Source organism: Felis catus, chromosome C1 (genome assembly GCF_018350175.1).
Source record: "Felis catus isolate Fca126 chromosome C1, F.catus_Fca126_mat1.0, whole genome shotgun sequence".
In the NCBI taxonomy this organism is placed as follows: Eukaryota; Metazoa; Chordata; class Mammalia; order Carnivora; family Felidae; genus Felis; species Felis catus.
Window position 1 is genome coordinate 25,951,100 of NC_058375.1, and position 15,799 is coordinate 25,966,898.

Sequence of the window (15,799 nt, forward strand, 5' to 3'; positions counted from 1 at the left end):
GAGAAAGGGAGTCGCTGGGAGATGAATGGCATCTGCATATAGAACAAGCCGTGCGCAGTGTGTCTACTGGCACCTCTTCATTAACGATGCCAGGTGCTGCTGTCGGCACAGAGCACCACTGAGAGCTGCCCGTTTTGCAGTAGAGGAAACTGAGGCTCCGACTCGGATGGGTTGTTTCACTTGTCCAAGGTCCCTGACATTGAAACAGGATTAGAACCTAAGTATGTCTGATGCCAAAGGCCTTAACTCCTCCATCGCCTACATCAGGATTTCTCAACCTCAGCGCTCCTGGCCTTTGTCCTGGCATGGCAGGATATTTAGCAGCATCCCTGGCCTTGACCCACCAGATGCCATAGCCCCCTGTCCAGTTGTGATACCCAAAAATGTCTCCAGACATTGCCAGATGTCCCCTGGGGGTTGAGAACCACTGCTCTACCAAATGACTTATACATTTACTTGGGTGGGGGGAGGGGGGTGGAGCTTTGTGAGTCTTTTTGCTTAATGGTGTTTCCTGATTTTCTGCTACAAATATACAAGTATTCCTTTTGTTTATCTCTTATCAAAATTCAAAGTGGTTTACACACATTATCTATTTTAATCCTCACCAACCAACCTACGAAGCAGATATTGATACACCCATTTCTAGATGGGGATGCTGAGGCTAAGAGTCAAAGTGAGTGGCAGATGCCCAGCGGCTAAGGAACAGCTACAACTCAAGCTCATGTCCTCCACCAGCAAGAGGTGCATTTCACTGCATGGTTCTGCCACAGCAAAGCATGATGGAAGCCCTGACTTCCAGCCTCAAGTTGCTTAGAATCTAACCAGGAAGGAAGCTTATTGCTCATAACACGACCCATGAGCAAGCAGCTGAAAAGATGAGGTTAAAGGGGGTTGGGGATTGGGGTGGGGGGGTGACTCTTCAGCCTTTTGCTGGAATGCATGCATAGGGTGAAAAAAGATCGCTGTTAGAGTAAGAGAAGAAAAGAGAGATGCGTTCAAAGATGCATAGACAGCAGGACTGCAAAACTTAAGCCCATCAAGTTTTAATGAACGCAGAAAACCATGAACTACGCAGGCAGAGAGAAACCTGCTAGAGGCTTCTTGGTGGTCCTGTCCCACTGCTGGGCTACCACACGCTCAGTGATACCACCCACAGTGAGTGACTGCCCTGAGCCCAACTCCTTTTTCAGTGTCTGTGCTCCACACCTGCAGTCCTGTGATCTAAAAAGTCCGGTTAGTAAGTGGGCCACAGATGAAATGTCAGGACAGTCACCAAAGCCCTCTAGAGCAGTCCAACTTCCTAGGACCCAGGCAGGGAAGGATGCTCCTAACACTGATGGAGCACTAAGGGATCTGCAGAGGGTGGCTGACCTATAACCACGCTGTAAGATGGGCTGTGTGACTTCCACTTTATAGATGAGGCTCAGAGCCGCCAAACCTTGCACAGATCACAGCGTTAATAAATGTAGAACCTACCTGCGTATAAATCGAGGCCTGCCACAGAAAAACAACATGCGAGGAGGTGGCCCTCCTGTTCCACAAGACGAATAAATTAAAACGTCAGTACAGAAAAGACCCGGCTATGCCGTGAGAACACATTTTACTGGAGACTGGAATTCACCGCACACTGATCTCTCTTGTTTTCTGCTTCCAAGCCAGACACTGCAGAGTCATCCTCCACCTCTTTCTTCTTATTTTCACTCCACAAGTCCTTAGAAATCTGCCCTTAGCTTCGGGGACAAGGACAATGCCTTTTCATTAACATCACACAAAGCCACGCCCATCTTCTCTCTTCATTGATCTAGCTCAGGCTATGGCTGTCTCCTGCCTGGCCTGGCAGTCACCAGCCTGGCCCCCAATCCAGTGTATTTTCCCCACTGCAGCCAGACTGTACCAAAATCCTCCACCTAAAACCTTCATTTGGGAGCACCTGGGTGGTTCGGTCAGTTAAGCGTCTGACTCTTGATTTCGGCTCAGGTCATGATCTCATGGTTCATGGGACCAAGCCCCATACTGGGCTCTGTGTTAACAGCACAGACCCTGCTTGAGATTCTCTCTCTCCCTCCTTCTGCCGCACCCCCCCACTCGAGCATACTACCTCTCTCTCTCTCTCCCAAAATAAACAAATAAACTTTACAAAAACACCTTCCTTGAAGGGCATCTAGCACACACCTATAGCTAACATCGTACTTAACAGTGAAATACTGAGTGTTTCAAGGTCAAAAGCAAGGCAAAGATGTCCAGTCTTACCAGTTCTAGCCATGATCATACTGTAAGATCCTATCTAGTGCAATTAAGCAAAAAATAAATAAATAAAAGACATCTACATTGCAAAAGAAAAACAAAAATATTTATTCACAGATGTAAAAAAGCATCAGAACTATTAATAAGTTCAGCAAGGTCACAGGACATAAGACCAACAATCAGAAAACCAGTTGTATTTCTATATATTAGCAGTGAGTAATCCAAAACGGAAATAAAATAGAAAATAATTTGGGGTACCTGGGTAGCTCAGTTGGTTAAGCGTCTGACCTCAGCTCAGGTCATGATCTTACAGTTTGTGGGTTCAAGCCCTGTGCCGGGTTATATGCTGACAGCTCAGAGCCTGAAGCCTGCTTCAGATTCTATATCTCGCTCTCTCTCTGCCCCTCCCCTGCTCACACTTGGTCTCTCTCTCTCTAAAAAATAAATAAACATTAAAAAATATTTTTTAAAAAAACAATAGCATCCAAATGAATACAAATCTAAAAAGAAATTTCCAGTTCAAGAGGGAAATTTCCAGTTCAAGCCAAGCCAATGTGTTAAACTCTCCTTTAATCTGATCCCCTAAGTTCTTATGGAAATAATCAAAGGTATATTAAAAAGAGCCAATATAAATGTCCATTCTGGAAAGTGTGAAAAAGAGGCAGGTATCTACATGCTACAAACACTAAGGCATTTCTACAGGTTGCCGTGCCAGTAAGACCTGATTTAAAAAAAAGCCTAGCCAGACAAGATGTTGACAGAGAAATACACCTTAAAATGTGTTCTGAAGAAGTAATTTAGCCACTAGTTGAATCAAAATCACAGAAAAGGCAAAGGCAAAGAAAACGTGCACTTGAAACTAGAGAAAAGGATGGGGCACCTGGGTGGCTCAGTCGGTTACATGTCAGACACGGTTTCAGCTCAGGTTATGATTTCATGGTTCATGGGATTGAGCCCCAGGTCTGGCTCTGTGCTGACAGTGCAGGGCCTGCTTAGGATTCTCTTTCTCCCTCTCTCTCTGCCCCCTTCCCGCTTCCTTGCGTACTCTTGCTCTCTCTCAAAATAAATAAATAAACTTAAAAAAATGTTTTAAAAAAGAAAGTAGAGGAGAGGAAATAATAGTAAGAAAACTTTAAAACAGAAAGCATGAAATATTAGACTAGAGCAGACATATAGGTTATCACCAAAAAAATGTGAGTAGGTTAAGCTTTCCTGTTAAAGAATAAAGACTCTCAGTAAAGGTTTTAGAATAAGAATCCAATGATATTTTGTACTAAGAAATACACCCAAAATAATGATAGAAATATTCAAAACAGAGGAATTGGGAAAGAGGGGGACCCAATAAATGCAAACCTAAAAAAAACAATGAAGGCGACTGTATTAGCATCAAAGTAGAATTTAAAACAAAAAAGTTGAGGGAATAAAGATAACTTTTATACTGAAAAAAAATCAAGTTTACTCTTCAGATCTAATGTTTAAACATACATGCTGAAGAGTATAGCACCAAAATATATAAAGTAAAAACTTAGTAATAAAAGGGGAAACTGATAAGAACAATGGCAAAAATGTGGGGAAAAATGTATTGCTTATCCTTGACAAACATCATTCAGAAAATAAGAAATTAGAAAAACTGCATAATGTTAATAACACGAATTTTTCACATATGTTCTTTCAAATACTCATAGAACACTCAGAAAAATGATCTTGTGCTGTGGGGAAAAAAGCCAACAAACTCTCCAAAGTAGAAATCATCATCTGATCATAATGCAATACAACTAGATAATAACATTTTAAGTATAAAAAATCTGAGGGAAATCTGAGGGAAAAAAATCCCAGAGTCAAGGAAGGCACAAAACCACAATTAGAGACTCTTCCTAAATTAACGACTATCCATCAAAATTTATGGGATATGGTTAAAGTTATACTTAGGGGAAAATGTCTCTTAATGTTTTTATTATCAAACAGGAAATAATGAAACTAATTCAATTCATGAAATCAGCAAAACAGCAACATTAGCCTAAGGTAAGAAGAAGAAAATGAATGAATAAAGATGAAAGCAGAAATGAATCAGAGAAAAGAGAAAGAATAAAATTGATAGCCCTACAGGTGGGATGTTTAAAAGACCAATAAAATAGGCAAACTTCTGACAATACCAACTGAGTAAAAAGAAAGAAAACAAAAAAACACAGGAGCAGATGCAAGAAAGAAGGTGTGTTCTCAGACCCGTCGAGAAGGGAAACCATATGTTGATTCTAAGCTGAGACCCTTGACAATCTCCATAAATGGATGATTTCTTGGACAAACATACAGATAGAAACTGATTCCTGAATAAGAAGAAAACCCAATAACCATGCAAAATCATGAAAACATTGCACAAGGACCCCAGCGAACACACACTTGCTGTCCCCGTCCCCCACCCCTAAAAGAGATCCATTCCAAAACTTTCCAGGAGTTGCATATTCCACTCTTTCCTGCTATTAGGACTGCCCTCTGGGATCACATCCCCTCTTAGTGTCCTCCAAGGGGTGAGCTCCTCTGGCTGTAGGGGCCCCAAGAGACACAGCACTCTTTACAGCCCTTCCCCTCTGCCAAACCTGCATGCCCCTGGCTACGGAAATGAACTAAAATGAGCAGATCAGGAAGGTGACAGGAAGGGAGAACCCAAGCAGGTAGTGGGTAGTGAGGGTGCAAACGTAGTGAGGGTGCAAACCCTGGGAGCCTCGTCCTCAAACATGGCTTGTTGGCCAGAGTGGGCTGTGTGGGGGCCGGAAACACATCCAGGGCCTCCCCTACCAACATCACCCCCCGCCACCCTTCTGGGCCAGAGCAATCCCCCCACCTCCAGTGGGTCTTCTGTACTTCACTCTCAGAGTGAGCAAACCCAACATCGGAAAACAGAGGTTTGACCACATCCATGTGGACGTAAGCGTAAGGAAAGCTGGAACAGAAGTGGAGGCTGCCTTCCGCTGTCCACATCCCAACCAAGTACCCCATTAGCCTTCCTATCTTTCAACGTCATTCAACATTCATCAAATGTAGACACAGGTGCCCCCAGATGGTGTCACCTGAGCTCAGCATCTGATGGTGAGGACTCTCTCCCTTGCAACCTCATCCAGTCTCATGGTGTTATACCCCACGTCTCCCAATTTTTTATCTCTAGCCCCAATGTCCTTGAACTCTAAACTCACATATTCACATCCACACCTGTCTCCCACATTAGCATGTAGCCTCAGTGAAGATGGCGGCTTTGATTTGCTCGCTGCTACATCCCCTGCACCCAGGCCAGTGTCTGGAACATAAGAGGTGCTCTTGAAATATTTGTGTAATGAATAGGTGAAGAGGACTCCAGTCTCTTCCCCAAATTTTCACTGAAGACCTACTGTGTGCGGAAGCTGCTGAATGTCAAGGTAAGATGGATAAGCCCAGGTTTGTTCAGGAGGAACTACTAATCAGAGGGGTCCCAGCTGCCCCCACTCCTGCTGCAGGCTGGGAAGCCTCACCTCCATGCTGCCCTAAGAGTGCAGGGGGTGGGAGAGAAGATGGCTGGTGCTTCCCTATAAATGTTGTTTGTGACCCTGCTCTGGGAGCGCTCGCAAGCTGAGGGCACAGAAGCATCTTTAAACAAAACCTTGAGAGTTAAAGCACTTGCCAGGAAACCAATCATTACTGTTCCATTCATTAGCACCCTGAGCTCCCCAGGGCTTGGCTGGTAAACCACTAACCCTTTGGCTCCCTGAGGAGCCCAGAGCCTGACTGGCAGAACCCAGACAAGGCTTGCCACAGAGCACAGCAGGCCACCAGGCCAGCAAAACCTGGAGTGCTAGGACTCTCGGGCCTTGACCTTCATCCCAGACAAGTCTGGACAAGCAGTAGCCTCCCTTCCCGTCTCCCTCCTCGATGGGAACTCTCCCCCTTGGGAGACAGCTTGGGGGATGGGGTGCAGGAGAGTGCTCTCCGTAGTTTTCTCTTCCAATAACCAGGATGGGGTTTGAGAGAGTGGGAACTTTGCCCCACGCAAACATAAGGCAAATTCCAACAATCCATCTTGATGGTTTTCAAGTACAGGATGTAAGAGACATACTCACTATTAGCCTATAGCACATATCTGCTGGGCCAAGGGGAGAGAATAGATTTCCATGTATGCAAAGAATATACACCAATAGATATACACACATACACATCAATCCATGCAAAATCAGTCTCAATAGAAAGACTCAAATTTCTCTGTAATCCTTGTGTCTTCTATCTTATCTTCCCAAGTACACTACCATCAGTCCTGCCTACTGGGTACTTCCAATCTGGAGAAAAGAATTTGGAAATATAAAGAAAGCCTAAGGAGTTGAGGGCAGACCCCATAAGAACAGAGGTCTTTGTTGGCAAGCGAGCTTGGCTCTCAGGGCCCAGCTGGTGGCTGCGGTAATGAGCTCAGGGGGTACCTGGTTCGCAGGTTCTCTGGCTGGGGCGGGCCATCAAACACCGACAGGACATCAAAGTCCTCCTCCAGAGCGAAGGACTGGAACACGAGCTGGATCCTGTGCTGGTCCTCCGCCGTGATGGTCCACGTGCAGTTGGCGTAATTGGGGTAGCCATATGGGAACCCTGGGCTCTCAACTGTCCCATTGGGACCCTGCAGTTGGAATGTGCAGTTTTGGCCTGGGAAAGAGAAAGAGCACAGATCAGTACGGCCAGAACTCTTAGAAGCTTCCAGAGAAACGGCAGGAATATTAACCCACTTTTCCAAGTGCTTCCCAGGCCACCCCAGGCGTGGCGCAGAGGGAGGGAAGACGGATGACAGATGGAGCATGAGCCTGCACATGTCATGCACTGTGCAGGTGATAAAATGTACATCATTGTACTTCAGCATCAGAATGACTGTGAGGCGAGGAACTGAGGCTCAGAGAGTTGAAACTAAAAGCAACCGGACCGGGCAGAAGGCAGGCTTCTCCTCTGGAACATCAAATGCCAGAACGATAATTCGCAACCTTCTCCATTTTCCACTCCCAATTCTCCCAGCCCCTCCTCTGAGCTGCAGTCTCTCCTCCCACTCTGCACAGAACACAAAGCCACAAGGGGGAATCCCTTGGTCCCCCTGATTCCAAACCCATCCAACCTGCCCCACGCCGTCCTCCTTCTCACTGTGGAGGAGCCACCCCTGCTCCAATCTAAACATGATCATCCCCTGTGCCCTTCAGATCCCGTCCCCCTTTTGCCCTCCAGAACCTGACTCGTGTTCCTCTCTTACATATGCTACACAGGCTCCGTCATTTCCTCTCTGATGAAGCCTTCCCATCCTAAGTGTGCTCAGGACTCCATCACTAAGAAAACAATTCTCACCACACACCCTCCAGCCCCGTCTCTCTCTTCCCCTTCCCTGACAGATTTCTAGAAAACACAATATGTCCATACTTTCTGTCTCCATTTTCTTACTTCCCACTCACTCTCCATCTCTGTCACTTCTGCCTTCAGGTCCTATTGATCCACCCAAACAGGTGTGCGAAGGTCACTGATGGGTCCAACAGATATTTTCCAGTCTTCACTTTAACAGACCTCTCTCTCTGCTGCCTCTAAGGCTGTTGGTCATGCACACCCTCCTTCTGGAAACACTCCTGCTGGGCCAGAGCATCTCAGACTTCACCGTGCATGCACACTGCCTGGGAGCCTGGCTGAAATGTGAATTCTGACCCTTCCAATGGACAGCATCCTGGTGGGGCCAGAGGCTGTTCCTCTCACCGGACCCCCAGTGATACAATGACGCTGATGGTTGGGGACCACACTTGGAGCAGCGTGGTCCCAGGCTTCCTCCCATGCCACCACCCACTCCTCCTTTCCTTCCCCTGCTCTTTCTCTGGCTCCTTTCCAGGCTCCGTGTTGGGACCTCTCCTCTGTGTCTAGTCTAGAGGACCTCCCCATTTGCCTGCTAACAACCTGCAACATCACAGTGCAGGCCAGACTTCCCTCTGAGCTCCAGCCCCGGCATCTCCTTTGGGATGCTCAGACTAGTGATGTCCCCCTCCCTCCCTCTCCTCTGGCCCCTTCCTCTCCATCACAGCCCCACAGGCATCTACCACCCTGTCCCCTTCACTCCTGCCAACTCATACCAGTCTCTCCCTTGGACTGCATGATAACCTCCTAACTGGCCAACCATGTTTACTCTGGTCCTTGCCAACACCGCAGCCAGGGGTGTCTTACTCAAAACAGACATCTGATCTGGTTACTTCCCCTTCCCCCTGGCCTACACCAAACCTTCCATGGCTCCTCGTTGCTGTTCAATAAGGAAAAATCACTTGTAGACCTGGGAGGGTCACTGCATGGTCTGGCTCTTAGTGACCTCTTAGACCCAGTGTCCACTAGCTGTCTAGTCAAACCCCACTCTCTCAGTCCTTTGTACCAGCCATACTATCTTCCTGCACAGCCACAGGACCTTTGTATATGCTCTTCTCGCTTCCTAGAATACTGTTCCCTACCTTCTGTGCATATTTGTCTTTCAAATTTCAGTCCAGTGTCTCTCCTTGACTAGCTCAATCCCCTTATTACATGTTCTCATGATGCCATAACCTTTCCTTGATAGCACTTATCATAGAAGCAAATTTCCATGCTTCCATGTGATTATTTCATAAGTATCTGTCTTCTTGCCAGGCTGTAAGCTCAATGAGAAGACAGACCATATGTGAGTTTTCCTGTCTCTGAATCCACACCCCAAGCTCAGTACCACACACATGGTAAATTCCCAATAATTTAATATATGGCTTCTATTTAGTGAATGTTTGGTTAGACACTCTTCTAAGAACTTTACATATATTGAGTTGTTTAAGCTTCACAACAGCCCTATAAGGTGAATACTATTAATATTACCTCCAGTGAACAAATGAGAAACTAAGGCAAAGACATACAAAGGAATGGAGCCCGAACCACATGATTACTCACAGATGGGATTCACACAGGAGCAGCCACTTGAGACCCACCTCCTTAACTGTGATGCTGACAAATGGACTCAACGCTAATTTTTTTAAAGCCCACTTTAGGGATTAACTGACAAAGGACAGTTAATCTCTGAAATGACTTTAATATTGAGAGAAATCTCTTAACACAAAGTATCCCATTAAAAAAGAGAAAAAAAAAGCTAAAGTCTTCTGAATAAATGCTAAATGGGCATTTAATAAAATCAGACATGTAACCCTGATTAAAATAAGCACTTGGAACTAGGAAAAAAAGATTTCCTTATCATGATAAAGCATCCATTTTAGAACAGTAACCTACATTCAAACTTACGGTGAAACACCTGATTAAGATCAGGAATGAGACAGAAATGCTACTCTCACCTGTGAGGTTTCATGGCTTATTGGAAGAGAGCTAACTCATGTGATACACACACACACACACACACACACACACACACACACACAGAAAGGAGCAAGAAAAAAACATGGTTTGCAAATGATATTTTAGTATACTCGAAAACAAAAAAATCAATTATAAAGCTTTTAGAACTAATAAAAAAAACCCAGCAAAGAAGTCAAATGCAAAGTAAGTTTACAAAATCAATACCATTTCCATATGCCAGTGGCAGATAAAAATATAAAGAAAAAAGTTCTTTTTTATGATAACTACAAAATGCATATACTACATAGAAATAAACTTGGTTAGAAATGTGCAGGCACTGTCTGAAAATAACTTTTAGAAAGGGATTTAAAAAAATTGAATAATTGAAGAGACATAACGTCATCTTGAGCGGAAAGACTAACTATTGAAAGGTTAATTTAGAATATTAACCTTTTGAAAAGTTATTGAAAAGTTAATTTACAAGTTTAATGCAATTCTGACCAAAAGCCCAATGACCTGTTTTAAATTTGGTAAAATGATAGCTAAGTTTAACTAGAAAAATAGATGGCCACAGACAGTGCATATTTTTTGAAAAGGCAGTGAATGCACTATTTTCCTTTGGCAAGATACTAACCAGAATTACCAGATGATGCTTCTGAAAATAGTGGGGCAGTGGTCTAAGAGGGGAGAGGCAGAACAGGAAATAGTATTGCAGAAACAGCAGAAATACACATAAAAACTGAAATACCTATAGGACAACATTAAAAAATCATTGAGAAAAGAAAAACATTTTGCAAGGTCACCACCGACTTAACTGGGAAAAGAACTGCTACCTCCTCAACTCACACCATCTACTAAAACAAATTTCAGATGGAGAAAAGAGAAGCTAAAACAAAATCAAGCCAAAAAATAATTAGAGAAAAAAAAAACATAGGCAAATAACTATCTCACTGATTTTCCGAACAGAAAAGCTGTGGAAAATACTACCAGCTTGATAGTTTTATGCAAAACGTATATGTATGTCAAAAATAGAAACAAAAGGGGCGCTTGGGTGGCTCAGTCGGTTAGGCGGCCGACTTCGGCTCAGGTCACGATCTCGCGGTCCGTGAGTTCAAGCCCCGCGTTGGGCTCTGTGCTGACAGCTCAGAGCCTGGAGCCTGTTTCAGATTCTGTGTCTCCCTCTCTCTGACCCTCCCCCGTTCATGCTCTGTCTCTCTCTGTCTCAAAAATAAACGTTAAAAAAAGAAAAAATAGAAACAAAAGAGAAAGGAATACAAAAATGTTCGGCACAAAAGTAATAGCCTTAATATACAAAGAACTATTGCAAATCAATAGGAAAACAACAAGCATTATAATTGAAAAACTGGACAAGGTCTTGAACAAATTAGGTTACAAAATAAGACATAAGTGGCCCAGAAACCAGAAAAATATTCAGCCACAATAATAATGAAATAAAGCTTCAAAGGAGCCCCTAGTCCACTCCCCTGAACTCCCCCTCACTGGTACAGGCACCAGATCTACTCATGTTTCTAAAACCTGGTGATGTCATTGCATTATGTCATTCACTCATTCATTCATTCATTTGTTAGTGCCTCTAGATTAGACCCTGTGATGGACCATGGGGCCCAGATCCTAGACCAGACATAAGCAAATACACCCACGTGGGGGCTGCACAGAGTACATCTGGAGTATAGACCCTACAGATACCACACCTTAAAGGCCACTCTCATCCATGTCCTGGACAACCACTGATACCAACATTTACCACCATCCCCAGCATCCTGGGCTGCTGCCTGGGCTCAGACCTGCACAGATCTACCATTTCTGATTCAGGATCCGGGTATAAACAGTACTCCTGCTATGGAAAAAGAAGTGAAGGGGCTCAGAACAGAGCCCCTTTCCACACACAGGGCCAAGAAAGGTGATACAGTAGGGGGCAGGAAGAATGGCAGGAAGAGGACCAGAGGGCAGTTCCACACAGGAAAAGGTAACTCAGTGTGTTGAGCACCACAGACCAGGCTCAGATGACAGTCTTGGGCAAGGTCACTCAGTTTGATATCTGAATGGTCCCTCCGGAAGTAGATCGCAGAGAGTGGGAGCTTTGTCTTAGTTCCTGCCGTATCCCCACTGCATAGAATTCAGTAAGGATGTGCTGAATAGATACATAAATTTCAGCAAAGGCAGGAGGCAGGAGTCAAGGTGGACCGAGGCCAGAATGTAGCAAGTAAAGGCAAGATGGACTAGTGAGAAGGTGGAAGCCATTATATTTTAAACAATAATTTATACATTTTGCTCATTGAAGAAAATTTGGGAAATATAGGCAAGGATAAAAAAGGGAAAGCATTATAACCTCACTTTCCTCCCAGAGGCAACCGCTGTTGAATATTTTCATTTTTTTTCTAGATTTTTCCATACATATTTCACATTGTGGAGCTAATACTGTGTATATAATTTTGTATGCTCTTTTTTCAGTAAATTATTCTTGTCTCAAATTACAAAAGGCAAGGTGCATTTGTAATATACACAGATACCCATATATGCAGCACAAAGACATATAAAGAAAAATTGATCTCCTATCTCTCTCCCTTCCACCCAATCCAAAGTGACCAGGCAGGTATATGTCCCTCTCCAACCTTCTCCACTCTTGTGCAAACAAATGGATACATTCCGGGAGAATTTTTATTATTTTGTTTAAAAAGAGATTCTGGTTTAGCTCATTTCTCTGCAACGTGCTTTCTCACTTAACAATACGTCAGGGACATCTTCCAGGCCAGTAGATACATATCTAACTTATTTTTTATATAAAGGTGTAATATTCCACAGCATGGATGTACCTCAATTTATTCAACCACTCCCCTCTTGATGGCCATTCAGGTCATTTCTTGGTTTTCTTGTGCAACAATTCAGTAAACATTATAACATGAGCTTTTCCCCCAAGATATTCAATCTGTTCATAAACAGCATTTTAAATGGACGCACAACATTCCGGTCTATGGTTAAACTAGAATTTACTCAACCATTCTCCCAGTGTCAGACATTTAAATTGTTTCTGGATTTTTTTTTTCTGTTATAAATAAGACCTGGACACTTAGTAAGGTCTGATGACAGAATGAATGCTGGTCAGTGCAGTGGAAAATGCCTTTCCATGGCCAGAGTCCCAGAACAAATGTTCACTTATGCAGTAACCGCATCCAGCTTTGGTTTTGAGGTTGGGGGTGGTGGTATTGTCCACATTAGGCTGGCTGACCTCTGTGGCAGGCACTGTCGGAGACAGATAGTGCTAGAAGCCTGACTCATTAGGAAGTCTCCCTGAAATCAGATGTTCATTAGTGAATTGAGAAAGCTGTAACCCAGAGAGCAGCCACTCCGGATTGAAATGCTGATAGAGTGGGGAGTCCATGCCAAAAGGGTCCAACATCCTTTCAAGCCTACAAAATGCTGAATTTCTGGGGCGCCTGTGTGGCTCAGTTGTTTGGGCGTCCAACTTCAGCTCAGGTCATGATTTCATGGTTCGTGGGTTCGAGCCCTGCGTTGGGCTCTGTGCTGGCAGCTCAGAGCCTGGAACGTGCTTTGGATTCTGTATCTCCTTCTCTCTCTGCCCCTCCCTCACTCATGCTCTGTCTCTCTCTCTCTCTCAAAAATAAAATAAAAACATTTTTAAAAAAATTAAAAAAAAATAAAATGCTGAATTTTTACTAAGAAAAGGGCTACCTGTTCTTTACCTTTTTTAAAAGAATTATTTTTATTTTTTTATTTTTTATTTTTATACGTAATTTATTGTTAAATTGGTTTCCATACAACACCCAGTGCTCATCCCAATAGGTGCCCTGTTCAATGCCCATCACCCACTTTCCCCTCTCCCCCACCAAAAACAAATTACTATTTTAATTCCGGTATAGTAAACATACAGTGTTCTATTAGTTTCAGGCATACAATATAGTGCTTCGACAATTCTATACATTACTCAGAACTCATCATGATAAGTGCCCTCCTTGATTCCCATCACCTATTTCACCCATCCCCCACCTCCCCTCTGCTAACAGTCAAGTTTGTTCTCTGCATTTAAGAATCTGTTCTTTTTGGGGCGCCTGGGTGGCTCACTCAGTTAAGCGTCTGACTTCACCTCAGGTCATGATCTCACAGGTCATGAGTTTGAGCCCCATGTCAGGCTCTGTGCTCACAGCTCAGAGCCCGGAGCCTGCTTTGGATTCTGTGTCTCCCTCTGTCTGACCCTCCGCCTCTTGCACCCTGTCTCTCGCACCATCTCAAAAATAAATAAACATTAAAAAAAAAAAGAATCTGTACTTTTTGTCTCTTTTTTTGTTTGTTTCTTAAATTCCACATATGTGTGAGATCATATGATATTTGTCTTTCTCTGACTGACTTATTCCACTTAGCATTGCAACCCATGTGTTGCAAATGTCAAGATGCCATTCTTTCTCGTGGCTGGGTAATATTCCATGTCTATAATGTACCACATCTTCTTTATCCATTCACCTATCCATGGACACTTGGATTGCTTCCATAGCTCGGTTGTTATAAATAATGCTGCAATGAACATAGGGGTACTTGTATCTTTTCAAACGAGTGTTTTTATATTCTTTGTTCTTCACTTCTAGTGACCAGAAGAGAATGCTGCTACGGATTGTAACCTGGGGGCCCTTTGCATCTTTTTCTCTGTACCCAGGATGGGTTGCCTTCGTTCACCCACGTCTCTCTCCAGTCAATGTGGCTTCCAGACACAGCTGAGACCCATTTCAGGCCCCAAGGAAATCCTGAGAATTAAACACTTTGGGTTGTTCTTCATGCATTTGGTTTTGGATGATTTCCCTGTGACATACTTCCACGAGTGCAGGTTACTGGGTCAAAGGGTATGACCATTTGTGATGCTCTGGCTCTGGATCGCCCAAGTACTTTTTAGAAAACATATTCCACTTCTGTCCTCAACCGCCATGCCTACGAATGCCTACTTCAAGCCATCTTCACTCACACTATGTATCATCTTATTGAAAAGTTTTTCCCTACTTGATAGTGCAAAAAAAAAAAAAAAAAAAAAACCCCAAGAAAACAACTATGTTGCTTTATTTAGCATCTCTTTATAACTCAGACTCAACTTTTTTTTCAACTTTCCCTAATAATTCTAAATCCTCCATTTGGGAACTATCTGGAGAAATCGTTGGCTCATCTTCCACTGTGGTGTTTATTTTTTCTTATTGATTTACATATTTGTATCCTCTACACATCACACATACGACATATACATTTGTGGCCGTTTTGGCCTTTTAATTTGAGGATGTTTGACCTACAGAGCTTTCTAAATTTTATGTACTTAGATCTTCTGTAAGTTCTTACTATTTTCTTATCAATTTGTACTAACTCTTTAGAGGATCCAGATTTTACTCTTTTGTTCTATTTGTTGCAAGTATTGTTTTCTACCTGGCTGTGTGCTTTGGATTTTGTTTAGATTTTTCATGTAGATTAAAATGTTAGGTTTGCAAGCAGCAACATTTACCTGTCTTTTTCTTGTTAATGTTTCTCAGGAAGACCTCTCTAGTAAGACTGGTTGGCTTCTCATTTCCCTCAACATAAAAGCTATAGCCCTTGCCATTCAAAGTCCTACCCGAATGGACATCCCACTGCCTCATTCCCATAATCAGCCATGCAGCCTCCAGGCTATCCTTTCCTTAAGCCCATCACACACCCACCTTGGAACCCTTGAGTCCAGAAATGTCTTCCTCCAGTAGCCAGGTGACCCACTCCCTGGCTTCCTTCAGCTCTGGAGTCCAATATCACCTCCTCAGAGACCACCCAACATATAATCCAGGCTTCCCTACTTTCAAAACAGATGCTCTAGGTTCCTGCTTTGTTTTTCTCCATAGCATTTAGCACCCACTGCCATATAGTTTCCTGTTTATTTCCTACCCTTTCCCATTAGAATGCCATCTCCATGAGAGCAGAGGTGCTATTTTGTTCTCCGCTCTATCTCCAGCTCCCAGACCTATACCTGGCACATAGCAGATGCTTATACAAGTGTTGTTGGTTGAATGAATGAATTCATAAATATTAATTGCCCACCCAACTCTCTGTGCTTGGGATGCTCTCTCTCCAGTTCCTTCACCTAGCTGACTACAGGTTCTTTAAGACTCCTTCCCTCCTCCAAAAAGCCATCTTGGAACCCGCAAGACAATGGCATGTATTTTTCCTCTACTTGCTAGTCACTCATTATGAATATCCT

The 15,799-nt window shown here is 43.6% G+C and overlaps 1 protein-coding gene across 6 annotated transcripts in view; it reads right to left on the minus strand.

The window, feature by feature from the left end:
* The window catches only part of CSMD2 (CUB and Sushi multiple domains 2), a 602,474-nt gene that overhangs the window by 535,115 nt on the left and 51,560 nt on the right, over positions 1–15,799 (minus strand). For all 6 annotated transcript variants that reach the window (XM_045035511.1, XM_023258438.2, XM_023258437.2 and 3 more), the window contains exon 2: positions 6,681–6,897. In XM_045035511.1, coding sequence (XP_044891446.1) covers positions 6,681–6,897 — 217 coding nt within the window. The remainder of the gene's footprint in view (positions 1–6,680; positions 6,898–15,799) is intronic.